We start from the raw sequence: 27,115 nt of genomic DNA, 5'->3' as shown, positions 1-27,115 counted from the left end.
TAGGAAGTTGCGCCACTCTACGAATCTCCAACCACAAGGCATTTTTTTTTTCCTGAACACTTCCTCTTTCACTGAAGTCTCAAGAAATGTGATTTTTTTTTTTAAACCAATGACAGTAGATATTAGGCTAAATACAGTGCAGTTAAATTATGTTTAGGTTACTGTCCCTGCTAATTTGAGGATATGTAGTATCTGAATATGTTTGCTATTGTGGTATGGTGGCAGATGGTCATAAAAAAAACTGAAGGGAACAAATACCCTGTCTATATGCACAAATCAGTGTTTATCACAGTCTGGGTGTTACGTAAAGCAAAAGAAATATTTGCATGTTGTACTCGGGTTTTCTCCCACATCCCAAAAACATGCATGCTATGCTGGTTGAACACAAAATCTGTAAACATGAATGTTGGCCTAAATGGTTGTTCATTTGACATTGATTGGAAATTATGGAGAGCCGTGTTTAAGTGACTAACGCCATCTAGTGTTAAAGCTGAGAAATGCAACATAATGTAGGCTGAATTGAAGCTGCTTCTGTGGGCCACATGCAATGATATTTTCGTAATTAGCTGCGGGGCAATTAAAACTGGCAGTTTGGACACTGATGATGTTATACTACATTAAGATAAAGTACCAACTAGAAATACATAGCTTCCTCAAGGACCACCAAAGGGTCAGAGTGTTCACCAAAAAAGAGCCAGAGGTCATTTAGGTCACTCACCCCATTGGGACGTAAAGGCGCTCCTTGCCCAGTTGCAGGGGGAACCTGTTCCTCAGGTGGGATACATCAATGCACGCTCCGACCTGGCTGCTGACAGGCTGCCACATTCCATCTGTTAATAACACATTGGCATTGAGCAAGGTGGGGTGCTGCGTGACATAATTTGGCGCCGAGTGTTCCTAAAGATTTGTACACGTTGGTATTTCCGTTGCGTGTTTTACATGTTTCCACAATGTTGTTCCAACAAGTCAGAAGGTAAGTTGGCAAAAAGGTGTGGCACTTGTCTTTCCACTATTTGTCAAACTTAGTTTTGTTGCAAGCCGCATTTTAGTTTCGATTTACCACGGGGCATTATTTAGGCCAACCCATATAAATATGTAACTCATTTGAATGTCATTGAGAGCGGTAGATGTCCAATCCATTTTGACACTCAATCAGCGTCTTTGAAGGTAAACAAGGCTTGACTAGGGCGGCCAAGATTGACAAATTGATTCGTTAAAAAAAATATACATCTTTCTATATTGTTGATTTCAAAATATTTCTACTGTTCTTTGAGCCACTTAACATTTTTGTTTTGCATAAAAGAGATGGTCAAAAGCACAATGATACCACGGGACCTAATTTGGCCCCTGTGCCACCAGTTTAACACCCTTTATGTAGGTTAATGAAACATTTATTTTTCATAAATCCAAAAACAAAATCAGAGCTTTTGTTTATTTGACATTTTGAATTTCCAAAATGCCTGCATTCAGATAAAAAAAAAATTTCACAACATATTTGAGCTCAAAATAAATAGAAAAAAAGTTTAGTTGTAAAATTCTGGCATTATGAATAATATTGCACAAGGTCGTTCCACGACAAAATCGGAATACAGTATCACAATTCTAATTTTCACCCAAAACAATCTATTTGATTGGTTAGTATTTTCCCTAATTTCAGATTTCAAACTGAATCTGATGTTAAGACACATAAAATGAAATGCTGGGACATTTCTAGGATTTTCAGTTATAACAGCTCAGGAAGAGAAACCAAAACTGACTGAAATTTCTACTTAAGTATTTCAATACTCATCTCAGCAAACACTTGGTTGTGTTTACAACAACACGAAAAAACCCAGTTTTCATTTAAATAGCAACTTGCATGTAAACAATACAAAAATAACAAATATTTAGATGATGTGTGCATCTACACCAAATGGAATCATATTTCGAGTCCATTTTGAACAGAACCAACTGAAGATCAAAGTGTAGTTCACTTAAGACTCTCTTTAAAGCATCAGCGTCATAAGAACATGCTCTTCCGGCATATTTAACGCGAGTGAGTCAACCTGGAAATGTAAAATGTGGCCTCAGTTTAACGTCACTCGCGAAAATGTTTTTACCCACACGGCTGCTTCTTCCCTAAGAGGGATGGTCTGAACATGCCTGTAAGAAACCACAAATTAATTTTTTTAAAAAGAATCGCAAAATACGCCTTGTGAAAATGATCCTAATGTCTTACTTGTTTGTACTCAAATCGGTCCTGAAGGTAGCGGTTTCCCAGGCCAGTGATGTGGCCGACATTTTGGCGAGAGAGCCCCGCGATACGAGCGGTGAAGTCCAGCGTGAAGGCCAACTTGACCAACTCCGGAGCCGTTGGCAGTACGGCGTGTGGGGTTGGCGGCGCCTCCGTCTCTAGGTAGGCATCAGCCAGCTTCTGGAAAGACGAGTATGTCATCCCCTGGAAAAAGCTACTCAGCATGGAATTGTCTTTGATCTGCCAGAAAAACAAGGAAATAGCAGCTATATGTTAACGAAACTTGTTAAATTGCATCACGTGAAGCATGGTGTAAGATTAAATACCTCCACGAAAGCATGACGACATACTTATCATCGTGTTAATGATAGAGTTGCTCACTCGTGAAAATGATTGACCCATTTGATATCATCTTGGTTGCTAGCTAACCAACGAAACTAGTAATTTACACATTTATGACCCAGATGCTAAATCTTTATACGATAATACCTAACCACTTCGTAGATCAACTATCACGGATTCACCACATCGCGTCTTGGATCCAGAAAATATTGTACGTTTATGAAAAGTTTATAGTGTAGGAACAATAATATAGATATGAAACGGGGAAAAAAGCCAAGTCACAATTGGATATAAATTCACTGGCTACTAGAGAGTTAAATAATAGTACAGGGAGGGTTTTAAGAGTCCAAATAATATTACGTAGACATCATGAAAACATTGTCCTAACATTGGGGTTATTCACCTATTGCGGCAGGACTTGGAACCTATTCACCGCGATAAACGAGGTATGACTGTATTTGACCTGATGATTGACGATCAATAATGTGTCTGGGAGTCGTATTATCTGAAGTTTAGATTTGGGTGGTGACCACCGACTGACCTTGAGGTCGATTGCGTCTCCCTGCTCCTTTGTCAAGGAAATGATCCGGTTGAGGACTTCCTCTGGGGGGACGGAAACGAACAAGAGTTTGAGTTAGTCTGCCTGATTTAAAAGTACTCCAACTGATACAACTCAACCACCCCGGTCCCCAATTTCAATCAACATGATGAAAACAATGCACGGTACCCTTACCATCCGACATGGGAACCACCTCTTCCTTTTCCTTTAACTCATGGAGAATCTTCTCCAGTTCCTCGGACACTTTCTCATAATAGGAGACGGTCGGTTCCACGCTCACCATAGCTGTAAATCGACAACAGCACGTTAGTAAACACTACTTAAGATCTGAATGACAAAATTGCTTCTGAAACCCTACCTTCTACTCCAGTGATATCTGCCGGGTTCAACTCCTCACGCTTACTGATCTTAATAGATAGACGTCTCTTGGAGAACCTTCTCTTCAATCGCCTGGACGACTTCTTCGGCGAGAGGGTCGGCGCCACGGCGGGCAGGCACGTGGCGGCGCTGCGATTGTCTTCGGACGTCTCCGCAACGTCGGCCGGGCATTGCTGCTTGTCTTTTTCCTCACTGCTCCTCTGCGAGAACAGGCCCAAGAACTTCGTCCACAAGGAGGGCTTTTTGTTCTTCTTGGACTTCTTGCCGACCATGTCGTCCGGCGGAAGCGGGTCAGGAGCGGGCGACTCCAAGTCTTTGTCCTTCAAGCCCTCAGATAGGTGAAGGGAAGGGTCACTGGAATGCCTCCTCCTGGCAATGGTCACCCACTTGAGTTTTCGCTCAGGGCGCTTGATTCCCAGCGACTCGTCGTTGAGGCTGAGGCTACGTTTGACGTAGACTTCCAGGAGACGCCGCGTGTCGTTGGGCGCCACTGAAATGATGGGACTGTATTCTGTCCAACGCTGGGCTTTCTGGCATTCCATGATGGGGCAACTGCAAAAAAATTAGAGGATGAATAAGACGTTTTCATTTCTTGCAGTGAGAAAACACATGTAAGCGCTTCTAACATTCTAGGATTATGAATGATTCACACTTGTAGTAAACAAGAGAATGTACAGTGTTGCTCAATGATTTATCTTTTTGTCCTATTGTGCTGGAGCAAGTGTCATATGATGACTCAATCAGAAGTGAAAACAGCTCTTGCACGAGAGTCAATAAGAAGATACATCATTTATATTTTCCTCTCTTAATTTTTGACTTAATTTAGTTTTTTTTCTTTTTTGTCTGCTTGTCATTATTACTAAGACAGGAGACATTCCACTCACTTTACTACTTTTAAACGACTTTTTATGAATAAAACTGTTCAGATTTGAATCAAATATTTTACTCTGACCAATTAACTGAATGAGATTGTCTTCACTTAGCAGTAGGTGGTAAGAACTGAGGACACTAAACACACACAAAACTAATTTCTCAAGTATTTTTTTTAAAAACATGGTCTTTTTTTTGTTTTTCTTCCTCATTTGCCTCTTTTGTTTGTTATTTAAGGCACTTACTTGACTATGTTTTTGACATATTTATGTCTAAATACATCAGTTTGTTCAACTGCAAGCACCCGGGTTGCAAATCTTCACAATAACTGTTATACTTTTCAATTCAATTTCATGTAATCTATAACAAGCACACAACTTACCCATTTCAATTTATCTGTTGGTGACAAGTTAACTTACATCTCGCTATATATAATATGTAGATTACCACTAAAAGTATGTCAAACAAATCATACAAATGGTACAAATAGTACTCAGAGTAAAAACATTGTTGCTGAGAAAAGATCAACTGTGAGAACTCACCGAGTTTAAGTGCTCAACTGTGTAAAAAAATATTTTTTTCCTCCGAGTACGCGGTCAAAAGAGGAAGTTCTCTTCTCCCGTCTCTTGTTGTTTGCTACTCGTCTGTGTGCTACACTTCCTCACCTGAGCTCAAGTGACGTCAATTCCTACGTCCAACCAGAGGGCGGGACTGGAATCTCCCCTCACTCACCTGCAAAAACCAGTTTATGACTGCAATAAGCAACATTTCCATCTTTGGCACTATCAGCGCACCACCTGGCTTCTTATCTTTCCCTCCTTTACAACATGACGTCGAGAATAACAAACATCTAATGCAGGATACGAATTACGATATTTTGTTGTGTGGTTTAATTATTCTATTATGTTGGAATATGTTCAAATATTGTGTATATGTATATATATACACCTATATAGCCTTATATATATATATACACATATATATGCATACATATACACATTTATATACACATACACATATATATATATATATACACACACATACTATATACATATAGACATACATATATATATACATATACACATACACACACATATATACATACATACATATATATATATACACACATAATAATACATACACACACATCAAATGATAGAAACTAGTCAAAGAGAATTAAAAATTGTAGATGATCAAGTTTCACACACATCTCTAATTATTAAAATTGGACAATAAAAATGATTTATGTAACAGTTTACCTGTGCATAGTTGAAACCAATGACATAATCAAAAGGTAAGACTCTGGCAGTACGTGTATGACTGGGACGCAATGTTATCTTCCTACGACGTGGAATACAAAATTGATAGTGGGTTAGAAAAGAAAATAGGTCAATCACCTGTTTTGTTTCATTATACAATCCGCAAATATGATAATAATAGCCAGGTTTGCAATTGACATGATTCTTACTGTCAAGAGAACTTGACACTTACAATAGCTTCTTCATTCATGGTTACCTTGAATACAAGCAAAGACAAATTCATTATGACCCTCTTAACTTTGACCTTATGGTCCCAAATTAAATTATATTTATTTCATTTGACATTTACAAACATATTATCCAAGTTTGATAATTCCCGCCTTTGAGTTCACTTGAACACAAATACAGACAAATAGACATGCGGAACCAATTAAAAAACCACTATTTCTGTAAATTTCACCAACTTGATGTGAAAGAAAAACATACTGCAGATCAGCATTGAAAGACTAAATGTGAAAGACGTCCTAGTCAGCAGTCAGGGCGCTGAATCGACCTACAGGACTTGGTTACCGATCAATAAGACACGGTGAATCTAAGCTACTCGTGTTGCGATCAAGGTCAGTCTGGCGGTCGTTGAGTCGTAACGACATTCTTAACGCAAAGGCTGAACTTTGACGCTGGTTTTACATGCGGCGCATAATAAGCGAGTTTGCCGAGTAAGCACGAGGCCGACAGGCTGATGTACGACTAACTCGCTTGCCTTTCTTGTACGTGCACGAGCCGCCATTGTTTTCAAGGAGGGGCGACTTGCCCACGCTTATGCTGTGGCTATTTTTAGACAATGGAGTATAAAACTGCTGTGTCACACAAGTCTGAGCATCTAAATCGGAAATGAGAGGAAACACTCTTTAAAATACATGATGTATTTTAATAATCTGTGCTGATCATTGTAGTCCTAAAGTATCTGAAAAAATATTGCCATTCATGCCATCATTACTATTTGAGAAGGAAAAATGAGTAATACAGTCTTACAGTAAATGCAAAATAAATGCATACAGTGCAGTATTATAAAGCACAACTATATAATTACTATAATATTATATAGTAGACTTTGCCTGACATTTTGATTCAGGAAAAAAGTAAGATGAAAACATCGCTTAAATATTAGAAGACGTAAAAATATCACCAAAAAATGGGGGGAATTTTTTAAAAAAAGTTCATTTATAATCCAAAACAAAAACCCTGACGATTCAAAAAAACTTGTATAATGACAATAAAAGCACTCAATTCAAGAAGTACAATAATGCACAATCAATAAGACACTACCAGAAACTACTGATAAATAAGGCATTAATTTTGAGGGGAATAAATGGAACAATCAATAACCTCCTCCCCAAATATTGGACAACTAAAAAGAAAAAAAAAGGGAAAATATTTTTTAAATGTGCCAGGTATTCAGGGTAATACAAAAAGGAGCCCCCAAAAAACCAAATATGAAATGAAAACACAATTGCAATATATGTAAAGCTGCTATGTCACATGTCTGTTGACCTTAGCACGGATTCTTTTGGTGTAATACCTGATGAATTATAAATGACAGTGGCATCACATCAGCAACGACCTTGTGAGAGTCACCCGTGTGTGTGTGTGTGTGTTTGTGTGTGTGAGAGAGAGATTCTCGCTGTCCTGAAACTACCCACACAAGGGCACGATGTTTGTTCTCGCCAATTGATGCTTTTATAAATTATTCATCCGCATACTCAGTCGGCCATTTAAAGCCCCCTCAAAAGGAGAGTCGGTTGAAATCGGCACCGAAAATGCGGATCTATTGGTCAATAAATAAATAAAATATGTATGAGGCTTAGCAAAATAATATAAAATAATTAGGAATCGAAAGTATTTGTTGAAAATGGTAAAAAGTTCAAACATGACGATAAGAGAATATTTAGAAATAATACAAAAACTGGAGAAAAATAATTGTATAAATTAAAAAAGTAGAAATGTAACCCATTAATTAAAAGAAAATATTAGAAAAGCAAAAACAGTCCAGTCAGTTGTAAAATAACACAAAAGCTTAGCAAAATATCAGAAAACAGAGGTAGGGGAATAATTGAAATATTTAATATTTGAACAAAAAGAAACTACATGGAACATTTTTGGAAAAGATTAGATAAACATGAAACACAAATTTTTGCATATTGAGTGTCAAAACTATTATGTAAAAAAACAAGTGGAAAAAATAGAAAACAATAGTAGGACATAGGAAGGAAAATCACCAAATATATATATAAAAAAAAACATTAGATAGAAATACAAGCATGCGCTAAAAAAATGAACGCATTTCTTCAAATGGTAAGCAGGAAACATCCCACAGTTTACATAGTACATGTTTAATGGAAGGCACTCCTTAATAAACCGCCAATCTCTGATTTATTCATTGATTACAACGGAGCCACTTGGAGCAAGAGTGGGCCAACTCCACTTCAAGTAAAGTGCTTGAAAAGTATACAGAAAAGGCATTGCGATGTACGTTCAGGTCCAATTTTGTCCTATGGGGACAGGCCATTAATGCGCTTTTGCCGTTTGATCAGGGCAGTTTTCCCACTACCTCCCCCCTAAAAAATGACAAATGAGAGTTAGCCCACTTTAGCCTTCAGTGGCTTAACTGTAGGGTTGCCAACACATTTGGGGGGACTGGCTGACTATCTTATTAATTATCTTTTTTCATATGTGAAAGGTAGTAGTTTTTAAACAAATCTTATTTGACTCAATCTTTTATTATTAATTAAATCTATGCATGTGGGAAAACAAATAACAAATCTGTCCTGCTGGATTTGAAAATGTATCATTTATCCCTGACGGTCCTGAAGCTTTCATGTGTTTTTGTCAGTTTTATTTTTTAAATTTGACCTCTTTATAACATGTATAAATATTTTAACATGCTCTAGGTATCTTGCTTGGTATAAATAACAATACATATGTGCACTCAATTCATTAAAAAAATCATAATTCAATGTGAATGTTTTTTCATTAAACTATGACCTATTGCTATATTAGTCCAGAAAATACACAAATATACATATTTATTAAGTGAAGGGGTCAATACCAAAAGTATGAGTGAGTGCCCTCTATTGTTTAGTGCACACACAAGCGCAGACAAAGACATCTACCATTAAAGTAAAACAATCATATCTCAGTTTATGTGTGTGTAAAGGTAAAAATCCCTTTCGTTTCCTGTTGACAGCAACACTAATATTAGTTATTTTTTACAGAGCTTTAAAGATGCCACATGAATGATCACGCATCGCCGATTATAGGAGACGTGAGGGTTAATATACAAAGCAGAATATTTTATACTAATAAGAAAAAGTGCAGACAAACTAGGTCAATGAGGTAAACCAAACAAAAAAATCTTTTTTTTAAGTCACCCATGGTGCCTGGTACCTCGACCAATAAGATGAGCAGGATTTGGTATTGTTATTGTTATGGTCATACTCTTATTTTCATTGGCCACAAAGCAGGACGGGCAGGGGAATATCGTATTCATTGGACTACAAGTCGCACTAGCCAGACAATACACAATTGAAGTGGCGTTAGGATTCATGTGAACGGAGTCGGACCGAAGGCGAGTGAGGATGCACTAACATAAACATTAATAACTTAAACTTGCTCACTAATATGAAAGCTTAGATAATAAAACCAGGGAAAAGTAACAACCAAAGAATCAAAACCAAACTTACCAGGGGTGTGTGACATGGATGAGCATGAACAGATGATCTGACAAGAACTAAACAAATACATGGTCTTCAATAAGCAGGCATGGGTTCATGAGATCGTTTAGAAACACCTGGGTGAGACACTGGGGGCGGGAAATAACAGGTGCACTTAATTGGAAATCACAAGGACCGGTCATACCGGGGGAAAAGACATAACTACAAAATCCAAACTAAACCCCTAAAACCAACAATTAACAATGTGTAATTTAAAAATGGATTTAAAAGGAATTGTTTTAGTTCAACTAGAAACAAATAAGAAACATATGTTTACGTAACAATAGTAAAATAGAGAACAACAAGCTGAATAGACATCTGTCTGTTAGCATAAGTTTTTTAGATAACTATAGCCAAAAAAACAACAACAACATTACAGGCTGGTCAGAGAGAAAAATAACATGTAAAAGTCACACTTAAGCATTAGTTGCAGTTTCATCCAAACTATAAAAAAGTGCAATTTATAGTCAAGAAAATATGGTACCTTAGTAAGCATATTCTTCAAAAAGCTCCCTGGTAGTATTCATTCATTTTACAAATCGTACACTATTTTCCAATAACATCTAATACGGGACAAATGGCATCCCTTGTACCAAGCTCAATGACATACCTTTATTTCTGAATACGGGACGATTCAATTTTTCAAGGGACAGTTGGCAACCCTACTCAACAGTCCTCCATAATAAGTGCTTCTTCCTAACATAAAGTGCTGATTAGCCAAGTCACTAGATGATTACTTTCCATTCGCTATGAATTATTGCTGTGGGGTCAACCACTGGTCTCCCACGCCCATATATAAACATTATTGCATAAAGTACATTTATTGCAAGATTACATTCTCAGCCGCTTGCTTGATAAAGTTGATTTAAAATGACGTGTCATGGAGACACATTAAAATGCCACGTGCATTATAACTAGACCTTATAATTGGTTTCATTCCTTTGTCAAAAATGTTAGCGCGAGACTCGTTTCTGCATGCCGTACAATATAATGGTAATGTTACTTTGTTTCATTTCATTTGTGCAAAGTGAATGTGTCCTCTCTGCGCTTTTACTTTGAAAATATGCTTTTACATTTGGTAACGGTGATGATAAATGTGCTTCCCTGCGTATATTAAAGAGCCTCACAAAGTGCCTATGTGGATTAATATTCAGTGCAATTGAGCTCTTTGTATTTTAAGTTTTCTATTGCATAAAGACGAAATGTGGCTGTACGATTGCGCTTTTGTTTGTGCATGCGAGTTGTATTATTATTTACAACATGCAAACGATACCATGTCACATATTGTTTTAGTAGAGGTCATTTAACAGACTGATTACATTGGAGGTGACAGTCGTCCAATCCATTTTGACTGGGAGGACCGATCGTTCGACCGTTTCTCAAATTACCCATGCACCAAAAACTGAAACATGCCTTTGTGATATAATTTAAACTTGTCCTGAGACAAAATCTAACTACAATTGTGATAAAAGTGATTTCTAAAAAATGTTTCTATTTCTTCCTATAGATGATTAATTAAAATATAAAATATACCGTAATACATACAAGCTTTTTGCTAGAATGTTGTTACTATCTTTCTTCAAATTGATAAACTATTGGTTTTTTTATATTTAAAACATGATTATATATGTCACACCCTGTTCATAAAACTATTTTAGCCATCTAATGGAAGACAAAAAAATTAATCTACGGTATATGGCTGGACAATCTCGGCATTAATTTGCTCCGCCCAGTTATTGTACACAAACCCATTAGTGAGCTATAAAAATGGTAAGAAAAACATCAACCTAAATTCTGAAGAGACACAAATGTTTTTGTATGGATGCATATTTTTGGGGTGAAAATCGGAGAACCCAAGGAAAACCCACGCAAACCCAGGAAGAACATGCAAACTCACACAGGAAGCTCCAAACCTGGCATCCAACCCTCGATCTCAGAACTGTAAGGCGCTAATCACTCGTCTACCGGGCCGCCATGCGGGGGTGTATTGTTTATTATTTGCAGCATGCTAATTGGCGAGCACTACCGTGTGTACAGTACATCTGAATGGATGTCAATTGCACTTGTTATGATGGTTCTTCTTGTGCTGAGTTTTCTAGATTTCAAGACAACTTGTGTAAAGGCTCGATTCCGTGAAAAGGAGAAAGGGCGGCTCTACGAGGCGAAGCCGTTCTTCTCCAGGTTCCAGCCGCTTTTGTCGATGGACGCCAAGCTGCCATACTTTTCGGCCTGCGAGCTCCTCTGCGCCTCGGTGGCGGCGTCGATCATTTGCTTTTCCTCTTGCTCCGTCTCGCGGTGATAGAAGTAGTTGAAGTTGGACACGATGACGGGAACGGGCAGCGCGATGGTCAGCACCCCGGCGATGGCGCACAGGGTGCCCACCATCTTGCCGCCCATGGTGATGGGGCACATGTCTCCGTAACCCACCGTGGTCATGGTGACCACCGCCCACCAGAACCCGTCGGGGATGCTGACAAACTGCGTGTGGGGCTCGTCAACTTCGGCGAAGAAGATGGCGCTGGAGAAGAGGATGACTCCGATGAAGAGGAAGAAGATGAGCAGGCCCAGTTCTCGCATGCTGGCCTTGAGGGTCTGGCCCAGGATCTGGAGCCCCTTGGAGTGGCGCGACAGCTTGAAGATGCGGAATACCCTCACCAGACGGATGATCCTCAAGATGGCCAGCGACATGTTCTGGCTGGAGTTGGTGTCGTCGTCGGGAGAGGTCGCCAGCTCGGTGCCCAGCGTGATGAAGTAAGGAATGATGGACACGATGTCGATGGTGTTCATGATGTTGTTGAAGAAGTCGCACTTGCTGGGACACACGGCGAAGCGCACGCCGGCTTCGAAGCAGAACCAAATAATGCAAATGGTCTCAATGATGAAGAAAGGGTCCGTGAGGAAGGCCAAGGGGTCTTTAGTGCTGGGGCGCGCTCTGGAACCCTGCCCGGTGCCGTTGATAACCTGGTCGGCGGCGGGTGTGAAGTCGCCGTCCTCTCGGAACTCCGGTAGAGTCTCCAGACAAAAGATGAATATGGAGATGATGATGACAAAGACCGAGACTAGCGCCACAGTTTTGGCGGCGCTGGAGCTCTCGGGGTACTCGAACAGGAGCCAGAACTGTCTTTGGAGTTCGTTGGTGGGCAACAGGACCTCCGGCTCTTTGATGAAACCTTCGTCCTCGCGGAATTGTTCCATGGCCTCGTAACCCAGCTGGTAGAAGACGATCTCACTGGCGAAGACGTCTAACGGCACGTTAGCTGGCCTGCGAACCTTGCCCCCGGACTGGTAGAAGTACAGGACTCCGTCGAAGGAAGGGCGGTTACGATCGAAGAAATACTCGTTCTTCATGGGGTCGAAGTGGCGCATTCGTTTGGCGGGGTCGCCCAGTAGGGTTTCCGGGAACCGGTTGAGGGTGCTCATCTGGGTCTCGAACATCAAGCCCGAAACATTGATGACCACCTTCTGGTCCCGTTCCTCCACTGAGGCCTTCTCCAACGAGTCTTCGTTGTCGTGGCAGTCCCGCGGCATCCTGCTGAAGACGCCGTCGGAACCCGACTCGCCACTCACGAGGAGCTTCAGGTTAGAGATCAGACTGCAGCTACTGGAAGTGGCTTTCGACACCGTGGAAGGCGACGTGCCCTCGCGGCGGACCCAGCGAGGGGACGGCCGCGGGGATGGACGCGGAGACGCCAGGCGATGGGGAGCAGGCTCGGGATCCGGGGCCTCCGACGTGGGCGACGTTGGGTAGCCGGAGTCGCTGGGGTCGCCCAGGTTGATGCCCGCATCGTCCACGTTCTCGAAGTTAACCAGAGGAACCTAAATGGAGATATGGCTGGTTTTGCTCAGAGTTTCAGAGCCGTATTCGCATCCACTGTCATTTCAGCGCAAACCTCCATGGTTGCGCGTCTCCTCGGCCGTCAGGAATGCAGAAGGGGGTCCCGCGTGGACCTCGGACCTGCCGGCTGGCATCCGGGGAGCTTGGGTCGTCTCCGTAACCTGAACGGACAGAAGAACAAAAAGCAAGCGTGCTGCGGTAAAGGCTTTTTTCCCCCCAGCATTTTTGTTAGGATCAGCACACGACTCGCCATCTGATACCCCCCCATTGTTCCCACTCGAGATCCTGACGGAAGTGAAACCTCGGCAGGTTTGCTAGGGAAATTGCTTACGCCCAATGAATGTCAGTGTGCTGATCAGGTGTTCCACGATTACTGCTTAGAATGTTGCAGATACTTCATTAGATGCACGCGTCATTTATTGATATGGAAAATTTCACCTTGACAAAAGGATAGGCCGTTTTGATTCAAGTTGTTCTTTGCGTTTTTAATAAATCATTTTTTTCCAGGTACCAGGTCGATTTTTTTTTAAACATCCTTTATTTTTTCTTGGCCAATCGAACAATACATTCAAATACTGTGCAGGACCAACTGTATTGTAACAATACATAAAATCTATTTAAACTGTACTTTATTTATAATTTTTGGGTAAATTTGCATTCCAACAGAATTTATGTATGTTGATATGGTCAATAAAAATATGAATTAATTAAATATAAATGCATACAAGTCCAACAATATGACTAAATATTCTAAATCAAAATAAAAAATGCACTATATAATTACATATTAATGATAATAATGGTAAAAATATAGCTGTATCAATGGTAAAAATAAAAAGCAGTGGAAAAGCAGTCCGGGTATAAATATATTTGTCAAATTGATCAATATTGCATGACAGATGAGGGAAAAAAATCATTCACTTATTTTATATATTTTTTTTGGACTTCTATCAATCTCTAAATCTAACCTTTTTGACTCAGTGTTCCTCTGAAGACTCATTATAAGTGTAAACTGACATAATAAAAATAATGATTTAAAAAATTCATTCTTTAAAGAAATTACAAAAGGCACCAAAAAAATCAATCCAATAATGGTCTGAGTCCAAATTTTTGTCACGTATTCAAGAGTATAAGTAACATTCAAATATAGTACATTTCTAATTAGTGCTCTAAATTCATAAAATATCAAAGTGATCACTTTCATCGTGACGATAAATAAGATTCACTCATTCTATTTCAAACCTTTTTGTGTGATGGAGACTAAATCCATACATGAGCTAAATTCAAATAAATCCAATTTTAATGACTTTTCAGAGCATTTGTAAAACCAACATTGCCGTCTTAAAAGGGATTCATTACCATCTACACTTTACGGAGTCAATAGAGGTCATTGAAGTCATGGTCATCTTCAACGGTTTCAATCCAGACAACTAAATTCTTCAAAAAAAAAGTCCATCGGCCTTGATTCAACCTTTCCATCTCACTCTATTGTTCTTCTCCCCATGAAGACTTTTTTAATGCATTGCAGCACAATCCCAAATACTCACCACTGAGACTAATCCTTTTTTTTGCCACGTCAACAAAAAAATCCAAAAACCCAAAACCCACCCAAAAGAACAGCATCCCAAAACTTTGCCGTGTACCAATGACACCTTCACCTTCACCAAATCCAAACAATCTTAAAGGATTACTCACCAAAGCTCGCGATGGATAATTGAACACCTGATAGCAACGGAGAGCGGTCGCACGCGCGCAAATACAAAACAACGCGCACCCGCTCGCGTGCTTTTAAATGCGGAAGGGGGACGGCGGGACGGGGGTCACCTGGATTCTCCCCCCCCTCCTCCCGTCAGCTCCCTGATAGGAGATTTAGCGCCTGACGTGGCGTGAAGGAAGGCTGAGCCCTCCTCTTGCTTTTTTTCGTCCTTCCCGCAGAGTAAGCGCGCGCACGCGGCGACCACGGTCCAATCCCACGTCACCTTGGAGATTAGACTGCATCGTGCCACCCCGCCAATATCTGACAGAGTACCTGCAGCTGCACGCATCTGCCCAAACGCGTTGGAAAGGACGATTGATTGTTTGGGGTTTTTTCCCCATCTCAGGCATGCGTGAGAAACACGCGGTAAACACGTGCTACGTCGTTAGGGGAAACGAGTCCTTCGTTGACCTTGGCCAAAGCGTCAAGTTTCGATTGGGGGTAAGAAGTCCATCAAAGTACATTCGATGCTTGTTATTGAACTGTAAGTGACTTTTTGCAGTTTTTACCAATGTCGGCGTCGAAAAAGTATTCCCAGTGACGCTATACGACAAATCCGTAAGCGTCATGGGGAATACAGGTAGATAAATGTGTTTCACGCACACAAAAGCATGTTTTTGGTCTAAATTTTGGCTGGTTTTGCCTTTCTAACACACGTGCAACGTAGTAGTAGAACTTTGCGGTAAGCGGCGTCCAAGCACGGCGCTTTCCTGGAACACTGCGCCACTGCAGCCGTCAAGGTCGCCTCCCCAAAAAGCTTGCCTTAACAGTGGAGCGTTGGCGATCCATCATATTAGATCGCCGCCTTCAGGATCTCATTATGTGCACCCATGAGTGTAAACTTCTCAAAGTATGCATAAGCGGGAGTGCAACGGGGGGGATTCGAACGCCTGCAAGGTTAAAAGAGGACATTCCTGTGCGAAGCTAATTGCAATCCAACAAAATAAAATAAATGTTCGACCAATTGTCCTATACTACTTTTAAGTCCAGAGCGTTACCATTAATCTGGGTGCTTTTCTTGTTTGACTTGTATTCCGCTAACGCTATCTATGCTATATTCATACAGGACAAACCTTCAATACTATTGAGAATTGGCTATTTTATTTTGGAGCTGTTTTTCCTAACTTATGCATGAATGATTGTTGCATTTGATAGAAGACTACAGAAAACCACGAAATGCCACAAAATCAACAGGAAGTGCCTAATATCAACAGGCGCTGATTATTGAATGCCCAAAAACAACAAGTGATGCAAGAGCAACAGGAATTGAACCAGGATTTTCCCCCAAATCAACAGGGCCACAATTTAGTGATAGAAAAGGCCCCAAAAATGAATAGTGAATGACGCAAAATAGAAGGACTTTTTTGACTTTTTGTCCACATTTTTTCACTTGAAAGCCCACCCAAAGAACAAGCTTTCATAACTCAAAGTCCACGATACTCCATCACTACTATCACGACACACGTCAAACCCCGTTAAAGACGTCCGAGGTGGCGACAAGTGATGTGGAGGGCGCCTGTCAATGGATGGCGGGTGTCTATAAAAGTCAGGGGGGCTGCGGTAAACGACTAAAAGATGAGCCCCGCCGCAGTCCCGGGAGTCGTGACTGAAACGTCCCCTTCCCGTGCCTGTCCTTCAACGCAGCACTTCATCCATCAAACCCTTAACGCATCCCTCTGTTGCTGACATTCAAACCTTACCTGGCAACACTCGGAAATCTTACCATCGCCATGTTTTTACATATATGTAAATATATGGAGCGAAGGGGCGGCCCGCCGGCTGAATGGTCAGCGCGTCGACCTCACGGTGGGGGTCCTGGGTTCAAATCCAGGTCGGTCCACCTGTGTGGAGTTTGCGTGTTCTCCCTGGGCCTGCGTGGGTTTTCTCCGGGTACTCCGGTTTCCTCCCACATTCCAAAGACAGGCTGATTGGACACTCTAAATTGCCCTTAGGTATGAGAGTGTACGTGAATGGTTGTTTGTCTCCTCGTGCTCAGCTGGGATGGGCTTCAGCACTCCCTGCAACCCTAGTGAGGATAAAGCAGTTCAGAAAATGAGTTATACAACGAATGAGTTAATGCTTAAAATAAATACATATGCACGTGTTAAACACTCAATCTTTGTTTTTGTTTTTTTGTTACTCGATAAATCCTCTGAAAATGACATAATCGGGCCCGATTTGCGATCACATGATGGAATATTGGACATCGCTAATATGTCGTGGAAAGAAATTGCTCGTTTCCCTTATTTTGCTTAAAAGAGTGGTGGCAACTTCAAATGGCAGTTTTAGCATGTTTGTTTACGTTTGCAGGGTCGCACTTTGTTGTGTGCGGACCACAGATGTGGCGGGCTAAGCAGATTAAAAGCAGCGAGCCCGTCACGATATCTCCTGGCTTGGCCCAATCGTACAAGCTTAATTGACGTGTGTGGACGCCAGCCAGCAGTCACTAATCAAAAGACAAGTGCTAATCTCAATGGGCTGCCATGACCAGCGGGAGGGAGTAGTGACCAATCGCTGAGCCCGTATGCTTTGTAGTGTTACGTTTATCGCTGGGTATGTCTTTTAGAGGCTGTGGACGATATTTTAGATGTAAGAATTTGTGAATTTATACATTTGCAGAACTGATTTCCTTTGCAAAGCAAAGTCAGATTGAAAATAGCATTAAAAAAAACTTTCTTCACCTCGTCCAGTTTTTTTTCACAATGTGAGCGAACGATTAGTCTTATAATTAACACATGATGACCTCCTGTCATTTCAACCCCAATGGTGGTCTTATCTGACGAGAGCAGCTTTTGCAACCCGCGCGCTGAGTCACAGCACGTGCAGGGGTGTGTAAACTTTGAATGAGTGAGAAAAAAATGGAACACCACAGGGAAAGGGTTGCTGGAACGCAGTGGCGGTCCGTGCATTTTTTCGTAGCGCCTTCAATGGGTGAAATCTACTTCCTAGCAGCATTTAATGATTAAATACAAATACTGGAGCTTTTCAAACATTACAACCAGGCCGGGGGGTGATTTTCCCGGGAAAAGACAGCGATGGACGTCAATGGCGAAACGGCAAAAATTGCACTAAAATGGGGTAAAATCCTCTTCCTAGCAGCATTTAGTGATTAAATACAAACGTTGGAGCTTAAATACAAACACTGGAGCTTTTCAGATATCAGAACCGGGCCCACAATTGATATATTATTTAGGAATATAGCCATATTTTACTCACCAAAAATCCTTTTTAACTGTACACAATATCCATCCTCCTTTCTTTCTTCCTTCTTTTCTATCGCCATCGAAGCTAATGCTGAAAGTCGAGCCTGTCCTGTCGTATTTCTGGCATACTCCGTCTTGAAAATGGCTTTAAATCAACACAACAATATATTTGCTTGTACAGCTCGCTACAGATACAGTTTGTTAGCTCTGGCTAATCACTAGCCAATCATAGTTGGTGAAAGCGATGACATTTCCCTACGCCTGCGACAATGCATTGTGGTGTTGCCAACTTGAAATCTGATTGGTTAAAGCAACAGTCTTATCGACGCTTGTTTAAAGCGGCAGAGCCCGCAGAACTGATTGTGAAGGCCTTGAGGCAGATTTCTGACCCTGGCAACAAATAATGGCTGAAATGTGATTGGTTAAATGCTTCAATATGAACACACATCTGGAAGCAGTGCAATCAGGGGGAAAAGTAATGAAAGGAAGCTAACAGACAATTTGGAATTATTAAATAAGTATTGATGGACAAAATATAATATATGATTCAGATATTTCTTAGGCCAGCAGAGAAGGCCTTGAAGGCCCTGACGGCCCGCCAGTGTTGGAACGGGTAAACGGATGTGCTAACGGGTTAGCTTGTTTTAACGACACGTCCGTAAAATGGAAGCGACCTGTAAAAAACATTAATAAGGGGAAGGAAAAGTTTATAGGATTTTACCTAAACGGTTTTGGAGCGTGACAGTCATGCTGATGAAAGCCGTAAAATTCATTTGAAAACTATTATGATCAAGTTGGAGGAAAGGGTGGTAGTACATATATGTATACTCTTGTACAGTAGGTGGCAGTATGCACCTAATTGTTGCTTCCAATTGGCGACGAATCAAAAATGTGGACATGCTAACTCGTTTGTGTTTGAGTAAACGTTGAATTTGTCATCAGGTGACACCGGACGACCTTAGCCAGTTGCAAGAAAGCTGTTGCATTAGTGCATTAGTTGTAAAGTTGACGATGGCCGCCGGGTGAACTCATGTTTCAGGGAATTGCGGAGTGAGATTAGAGAAAATGCAGCTTGTTTTCGTGTTAATCCTTTTAAGGGCAAACATTGACATTCGCTCCTGCTTGAAATGTTTGTTGATTGAATGTTGCACTTGGAAGGGAAGCAAAAACGACCAAGCAATTTCATCGGGAGTTTTCATTTGGTGTGATGAACTGGCTTTTTTTCAACTATTGATTTAAAAATGACATTTGAGACGTCGTGATTGGGCATCTTACACTAAAACCAACCAGTCAAGTTCCCTCTTACCCCTAGAGGGCACTAATGCATTTGTACTTGAACTTTTAGAGTGCACTTTGCCGAAATACGATGCAATATGTTAGAGATGTTTAGTTTTTTTCCCATTTGAACTACATTGGCTTAAAATCAAGATTTTATCTAAAATTATGACAGATTTTTAAAGTGTTATTCAGATGAAAACATGAAAGGTTAATTGTCAAACGACTATTATTAGATTAAGAGAATATGACTGTCAAGCGAAAAAACCATTTGGTTAACATTACTTTTTTTTGCTCCAAAGATTACTATACAATTATATATATCTTTTTTGTTTAGATTTGGCCATTACAACAATCATTATTGTTGTGCGCATTTTACATCTTTTAAAAGTATTCTAACAGAAATACACGATAATAATCATACAGTGATAATAACACCACAAACAATAAGTTTTTGTTATTAAAAAAAAAAACTTAAAATACATAATAATTTCGTGATTAAAATTGGTTGGACTCACTACTGTTTTAATTAGTTTGCTTTATAAAAAAGAAGAAAAATTAGTGTGCCAAGATTTTTTTTTGCCATATAGATATAAAGTCAATAGAGAAGATAATATGTTTGCCTCATTAAAAAAATGACTCATTTATTTTAAAGAAGAGTCAATATGCAACTTCTAAAATAAATATTTAGATCATATGAAATGTTGCAGGTTAGCTATATATCAATTGCAAAATATTTATTTTAGCTTTATTGTATTAGTTGAGTTAGAAATGTGCTAAATAACTATACAATATGAATATCTCTAAAGCATATAGCGCTGACATTTGCTTATACTTACTGTATTTCATTTTCAGGGTTTTATCTGGGTGGTATTGCTCTAAAAGCTTCCACTCTTCACAAGTGTTATTTTAAAGGATAGTGCCAAACTTTGTGATGAATTTGGAGGTGAATTCTGGGCCTTTTGCTCAAAAGAGTCCATTTGAAGCCTAAAAAAGGCATCTAACTTGAATCCAATTTACTGTAAGACAGCTCCTATTGGTCATCAATGTCTTCCCACAGCATCAAAATTAGAACTTGACTCCTTTCAAGTCTCCTTTCCCTCTTCCTCCTCTTCTTCTTCTTCTTCTCTTCTCCAAGCGGAATGCTAAAAATAGCACGACCGGTGTTGGCTTTGAGCGTGCGCTCGTCGTCGAAGACACCGGGGGGCGTTTGCGGCCCGTCGGGCTCGCTACAAAGCCCAAGAAAAGCGCCCAGAATAGCGGCAAAGAGGCCTTTCATCGATTTGGGCTGGAAATAGAAGGGAAAATTGCAGAGGAAAAAAACACCATTTTTCTGGAGTTATGAATATTATTATTGACAGCTCCTGGTCAGCGATATCAATCGGGACGACATGTTGTTTTTCAGGTCCGCAGATTGTCTTGTAAAGTGCAGATCAAACTACCGTTTGTCGCTATTCTCCTTTATGTACAAGGGGGTGAAGGTGAACATGGCGCTCATTCTTTCTTCAGCACACACACTTTACATATTGCATATTGGTCACCTCCGTCCACGTGTGTGTTTGTGTGTTCTCATGCAGGCCGGGCAAACGCCCCACGGTTGGAAAAGTTCGGGGCCATCTCGCACGTATTGCAACTTTCTCGGGTAGGGGTTGTTTCAGATGCATAGATTTTGCCAGCGTTCCTCAGGAGTCCAGTCGGAATGGGAATGGGGGGGGGGGGGGGGGATATAAGTGGAATTGTGTGGGAATTATGCATGGAGTCCACTCCGTTTGGGGTGTGCTTGAAACACAAAAGACAACATTGTGCGTTTCTGCTACTGCTGGTTGGACCGTGTGAGGAAAGAATGGGAAAAATACAGAAGAAATGTCCACATGCATAGAGAAAAAATGACTTTTGTTGGACTATTTGAAAGTTACAGTACATGAATGACGCTCGCTGGGGTTGGTTTTTCTGTTCTCATGAGGATTTAGTAGGGGAGTTTTGGAAAACGTGACGTGAATTTGTAGAAAAGTTTTTTTTTTTAAAGCAAACTGGGGAACAATTTTGAAAAAAATATCTTGATGAGTTGTTTTTTATATGCTGGTTAAAACTAGAATTTTCATGCTGATTCTATTGCAATTTCTATCTGGAATGTCAAGTTTTTTTTTCATCATAGCTTACCACTTTACAGTTTTTTTTCTAGTGCACAACAACATCAGACATCAACCAAAACTGCGTTCCCCAGTTTTAGGAACCTTTTATAAATACTTGGAAATGGAAACATAGAAAATCATTGAATATAAATGTGCTTTACCTATTTGGTCCATCCAATTTAAAAAAAGAAAATGCTAAAAAACATTTAGTTTTTCTGTACTAAAACTCGTAACTCAAAATGAGTGAGCTCATACCTCAAACGTCCCTACTAAATTCCCAATGAGAACATTTTCTCGGACTAGTGCTTATTCATTGAATGAAAAAAGGTAAGACTAACAACAAAAAAAACACAATTTGAACCACCTCCAACCACATTGGGCTAACTCCAATTTTCAACTGCACCAAACCAGACAAAAACGCCGTCTCCGTCTCATTTTCTCCGATTTTTCCGTACGTTTTGGGGTCTCGCGTGAGAGCGGCGAACGTGGGCGGCCGACAGCGTTGGCGTGACACGTGGCGTGGCCTAAAAATAGACGGGGCGGGCGGGAGAGTTCATTGAAAACGGCGCCTGCGACGCACGGCCAAATGTCTCTCCTGTCGGTTGGGATCCGTCGGACCCCCCAAATGTCAAACCTGCAATGGCGGGTGGGGGTCTGCTACAGGGCTGCTAATTCACACCACCGTCGTAAATGGGCGGACGGACTTTGGCGCTCACGTTTAAACGCTCCGTCGTGGCGTCAATCTGCCTCACAAGTCTCTGGTGAAAGTGTACTGTATATGCCTACTGTCTACATATAGAAAGGCCTTTATATGATATGTAAATACGTCCGTTTTTTTGTTTGTTTGTTTTTTCTTGAAGCCATGCTTCTACGGATGAACTGCATGTCATGCAAGACTAGACTACAACCATTCTTCTCAATGGCGTCGGTTCGTAAAATCCGCGACGGCGACGCGCTTTTTACGGCACCCTGGCGAAGGCTTCTGAGGTTCGGGAACATTTCGGTTTTTGGCCTTTGTGTTTCTTAAAGAAAGTATTTCAAACCCTTTTGAACTCATTGGGCGCCATTAATGGCAATACATTTTACCCTGCCATACTTTAATCTTTCCTGTACCCCCCCCCAACTGAAAATGGATCAGACGCCTGTCTTGTGGCAAAATAAGAAAAATAATTTCATTTTCACGAGCAGGGATGTCCAAACTACTCCCAGGTTTTATTGGCCAGGGGAAAATTGTGAAAATATCATTGCAGGAAGTTTGAGTTCAGCCTACATTCTGTTCCACTTCTTAATTTTAACACTAGATGGAGTCAATCACTGTGATTGGCTAGCAACCAATACAGGGCATTCCCCCCATAGTTACCTGGGATAAGCTCCGGCACCTCCCGCGACCCTTGTGAGGATAAGCGGTATGGAAAATGAATGAATGGGGTCTCTGGGTTTGAAACTGTTATTGAAATCAATGGAGGAAATGGAAGAATTGCAGTATTCCGTTGACATAAATAAATTAATAATCCAATATGATAAAATGAGTGACAATCGTTTTTTTGACATTTTTGCTGTCGGTGGACATTTTCTTATTGTTCTGCTTGGACACCCCTGCTCGAATGTGGCATTTAACAGTCCGTCCCCCATATTAGCGTCCATGGCGCCGAAAGAGTCGAGAATGGTCGAAATGAGTTTAGTAATATCGGGACCACCGTAAACGGAGGACCCTGTCAACTGGCGAAGACTACGCGACTACAGGCTACGTGACTACAGGCTACGTGACTCCGTGTTCTGCGTGTAAACAAAAAAGAAAAACGCAAGCGGACAAAAATCTGAGACCGAACATTCAAGTTGTCCTCAAAGCTCTGCGGTGTAAGACCAGTTCGGGTGAACGGCGTCTTGAAGAGAGTTTGCGTCGCGGTAACACGTTACGTAAAAGCGAAGCAGCGAGGCCGCCGTACTCAGTCGCTTATCGGATACGGACCGGTAGCGAGGGCGTCTCGCCACTGGCGTACTGTGGGTGGCGCCCTCGGCGGTCGATCATCTGGGCGAAAACCAGACCTGGCAGTGGAACTAGTAGTTTTTTTTCTCTATTCTATGTATTTTGTGGCAAAAGCAGAGCAGTGCACCCTGGGAAGTGGGGGGTCAAGTGACTTCAAGGTGTGGCGTTAGCTCTTTTAGCTTTTTTTGTTTTTGTTTGTTTGTTTCCTCGCCGTGACATCCATGCAAATTTGCTTCCGTGTGGTAGTTTTAAGGGCAGGAGTGAAGAGCGTGGCGTGAAGAGCATCTGGCTCCTGAATTCTATTGCCTTTGAATCTTTTTTGTTTGTTTGTTATTGTTTTTTTTTGCCAGCGGCGAGACTACACGTCCGTGAGCATCTTGGTGATGTTGACGTAGTTTGTGTTGGCCAGCGTGCAGTTGGCGGTCTTGAGGTTTTCCCGGCGGAAGTCCTCGTTGCTGTTGTTGACGGCCTCCTGGATCTCCATGTAGTCCGACTTGCTGATGGTGGATCCGCTGCGACTCTTCTTCAGCTCCTCGCCCGACTCGCTCTTGGGCGCGTTGACCTGCAGATACTGCGCCTGCTCCTCGCCTTCCGTCTCGCGGTGGTAGAAGTAGTTGAAGTTGGAGACGATGACAGGCACGGGCAAGGCGATGGTCAGCACGCCGGCGATGGCGCACAAGGAGCCCACGATCTTGCCCCCGATGGTGGTGGGGACCATGTCTCCGTAGCCCACCGTGGTCATGGACACCACGGCCCACCAGAAGGCGTCGGGGATGCTCTCGAACTGGGACTGGCGCTCGTCGGCTTCGGCGAAGTAGACGGCGCTGGAGAAGAGGATGACTCCGATGAAGAGGAAGAAGATGAGCAGGCCCAGCTCTCGCATGCTGGCCTTGAGGGTCTGGCCCAGGATCTGGAGCCCCTTGGAGTGGCGGGAGAGCTTGAAGATGCGGAAGACGCGCACCAGGCGGATGACCCTCAGGATGGCCAGGGACATGGCCTGCTGGCCGGCCTGGCCGTCGTCCGGACTGTCCGCCAGCTCGGTGCCCAGCGTGATGAAGTAGGGGATGATGGCCACGATGTCGATGATGTTCATGAGGTTGCCGAAGAAGCCCGCTTTGCTGGGGCAGGCGAAGAAGCGCACCAGGAACTCGAAGGAGAACCAGATGATGCACAGCGTCTCCAGGATGAAGAAGGGGTCGGTGAAGTAGGTGGACGTGTACCGGATGACCGTGGTGTTGGTCTCCGGGGAAAAGATCTGAGACTGGGACTTGTGCATGCCGTCCTCCTCGTTGCGGAAGATGGGGAGGGTCTCCAGGCAGAAGCTGACGATGGAAATGAGGATGACCATGACCGAGATGATGGCGATAATCCGGGCCGGACCCGAACTCTCCGGGTACTCGAAGAGGAGCCAGACTTGTCTCTGGAACTCGTTGTCGGGGAGAGGGCGCTCCTCCTCTTTGATGAAGCCCTCGTCCTCGCGGAAAATCTCGATGGCCTCGTCGCCCAGCTCGTAGAAGCGGATTTCCTCGGAAAAGATGTCCAGCGTGACGTTGACCGGTCTCCGCAGGCGCCCGCCCGACTGGTAGTAGTACAAGATGGCGTCGAAGCTGGGTCGGTTCCTGTCGAAAAAGTACTCGTTCCGCAGCGGGTCGAAGTAGCGCATCCTCTTCTTGGGGTCCCCCAGCAGGGTCTCGGGGAACTGCGAGAGGGTCTTCAGCTGGGTCTCGAAGCGCAGCCCGGAGATGTTGATGACCACCCGCTCGCAGCACTCGTGGTCCGCCTCCGGGTCGTAGTCCAGCGGGTGTCCCGGGTGCGCCGCCGCCTCGTCGGACGGCTCGCCGGCGGCGACCGTCATCCTTCCGGGGAGCGTCCGCCGATCCGGGGCGGGGTGCGGAGACTCGGTCCGGGGGGGCCTCTCTCAGGGCGGAACTGCGGAAGGAACGGCGGCACAACAAGGTCAGATAAACTCCAGACCGGCGACCCGCCGTACTTCCCAGACTGGTACCTCCGTCAAGCTGTCGCCTGAAACTTGCTCCGCCGCAATTAACACGCTGGCGAGCTGCGCGTCTTGCATGTCAATTGCCTCCTCGATGCAGGCGCCGTCGGCGCGGCGGCTCGTAAATTACGACGCCCTATCTGCCGCATCGTGCCGTTTCCGAGTCAAACCCACCGGTCCCCTTTTTTGATCACCCCCCCTTCTCCCCCACCAAACCATGCGTGAACACGAACGACAATGCGGCCGGCGCCCGGCGACAACATCACTGCAGTCCAACACGCGCGCACGCGCGCCGACTCACGTTAAAGGTAGCGCCCGCTCCGGATTCGGGTCGGCACCGGACGGTAAATCACTTTTTTCTTTTTTTTAAAGGCAGGGCCATCTAGAATACGGCGAACCGCTGCGTTTGAAATATTCAAAAACACACGTGAATAATTGAAGAGCCGAAGGAAACAGCAGCCAAGGGAAGAAAAATGTATTCTCTTCGCTGCAAGGGTGATGAGTGGGAGGACTCGGTCACAGTTTTTCTCTCTTTTTCCCCCCCCAAAAAAGGCAGGCGTGCATTGAGTGAAAAATACCGAATCATGTCAATATTGTATGATCGTAAGATGCACATACCTGCGGACATGTTGGTGTTTTTTCCTGCCGCTGCTCTGCGCCGCTCCCTTTCTCAGGGGGAAAAAGCCTCAAATCTCGTGTCTCAAATGATTAGCGACGACATGGGTAATTGGGCCCTTTTCCGATGCGGGAGCGCTGATGATCACTTCATGGTGACGGTCGCCGCCGCTGCTTCTGCTGCATCCTCGCCGTGTGCGCCGGCCGAAGGCGACGGTGCGCGGGCGGGTGTGTCCTCGCGCCCCCCTCCTCCTCTCCCTCCTTCCTCCGTCGCGCTTGTGATGCTGAGGATGAGGGCTTCCAAATGAAAAGGTGGGACCGCGGGAGGGAGGAAGATCTCGCCGACGAGCCTGGGGGGAAAAAAGTGAAATTAGGGTGGTTTTTTTTTTATGATTTGAGGTGGAGGGTTACAGACTATGACGCAATGGATTGCAGCTGTAGCCGGTCACAGATGAGAATTAATGGTAAAAAAAAGTTTGCTCTTTGTGGTCAAGGTATGGACTAGTTCAAATCATTATGTATTTTTTTCTGTTTTAAAATGAGTGCATTATTAAAATGGGAATAGAGCATTGCGTTCATTAAATGAAATTTCTACAAAATTCATGTAACGATGTCAATATGTGGATATGTTGCTTCTATTATAATAGAGCTTTTTAAAAGTGCATACTAATCCACTACTACTTGTACTACTAAAATAAAGAAGTATAAAATGCAATTTGTAGTATAGGGAATTCATGGGGAAAAGTTTGCTCTTCATGGTCAAGAGAGCATATTTACGAGTTAAAAACACTCATCTTTCACTGTATTTTTTTTCTGTTTGGAAATAGGTGCTTCCGTGTGTGAAAATTAATTATTTAAAACATGAAACATAAAGAGGATAAAAATAGAAAACTGCGTAAATGAAA

General features: G+C 42.6%; 2 protein-coding genes across 2 annotated transcripts; both read right to left on the bottom strand.

Annotated features, from left to right (window-relative positions):
- Window positions 1-4,054: 4,054 nt before the first annotated feature.
- LOC144076001 (potassium voltage-gated channel subfamily A member 10-like) lies at window positions 4,055-15,072 on the bottom strand. Its single transcript, XM_077603507.1, has 6 exons — window positions 14,942-15,072; window positions 13,302-13,407; window positions 9,382-13,227; window positions 5,642-5,723; window positions 5,048-5,114; window positions 4,055-4,064 (listed from the first exon to the last, which is right to left on the bottom strand). The coding sequence occupies exons 2-3, from the start codon at window positions 13,305-13,307 to the stop codon at window positions 11,566-11,568; spliced, it is 1,668 nt and encodes a 555-aa protein (XP_077459633.1). The 5' UTR covers window positions 13,308-13,407; window positions 14,942-15,072; the 3' UTR covers window positions 4,055-4,064; window positions 5,048-5,114; window positions 5,642-5,723; window positions 9,382-11,565.
- A 7,672-nt stretch (window positions 15,073-22,744) lies between these two features.
- Window positions 22,745-26,364, bottom strand: LOC144075463 (potassium voltage-gated channel subfamily A member 2). Its single transcript, XM_077602492.1, has 2 exons — window positions 26,214-26,364; window positions 22,745-25,528 (listed from the first exon to the last, which is right to left on the bottom strand). Exon 2 carries the CDS (start codon window positions 25,452-25,454, stop codon window positions 23,958-23,960), a length of 1,497 nt encoding a protein of 498 aa, XP_077458618.1. The 5' UTR covers window positions 25,455-25,528; window positions 26,214-26,364; the 3' UTR covers window positions 22,745-23,957.
- Between the last annotated feature and the right edge of the window lie 751 nt (window positions 26,365-27,115).

The sequence above is a fragment of the Stigmatopora argus genome, chromosome 6 (assembly GCF_051989625.1).
Source record: "Stigmatopora argus isolate UIUO_Sarg chromosome 6, RoL_Sarg_1.0, whole genome shotgun sequence".
Classification (NCBI taxonomy): domain Eukaryota; kingdom Metazoa; phylum Chordata; class Actinopteri; order Syngnathiformes; family Syngnathidae; genus Stigmatopora; species Stigmatopora argus.
The sequence above is the reverse complement of the archived record's forward strand: the minus strand, read 5'-3'. Positions and strand labels throughout refer to the sequence as shown.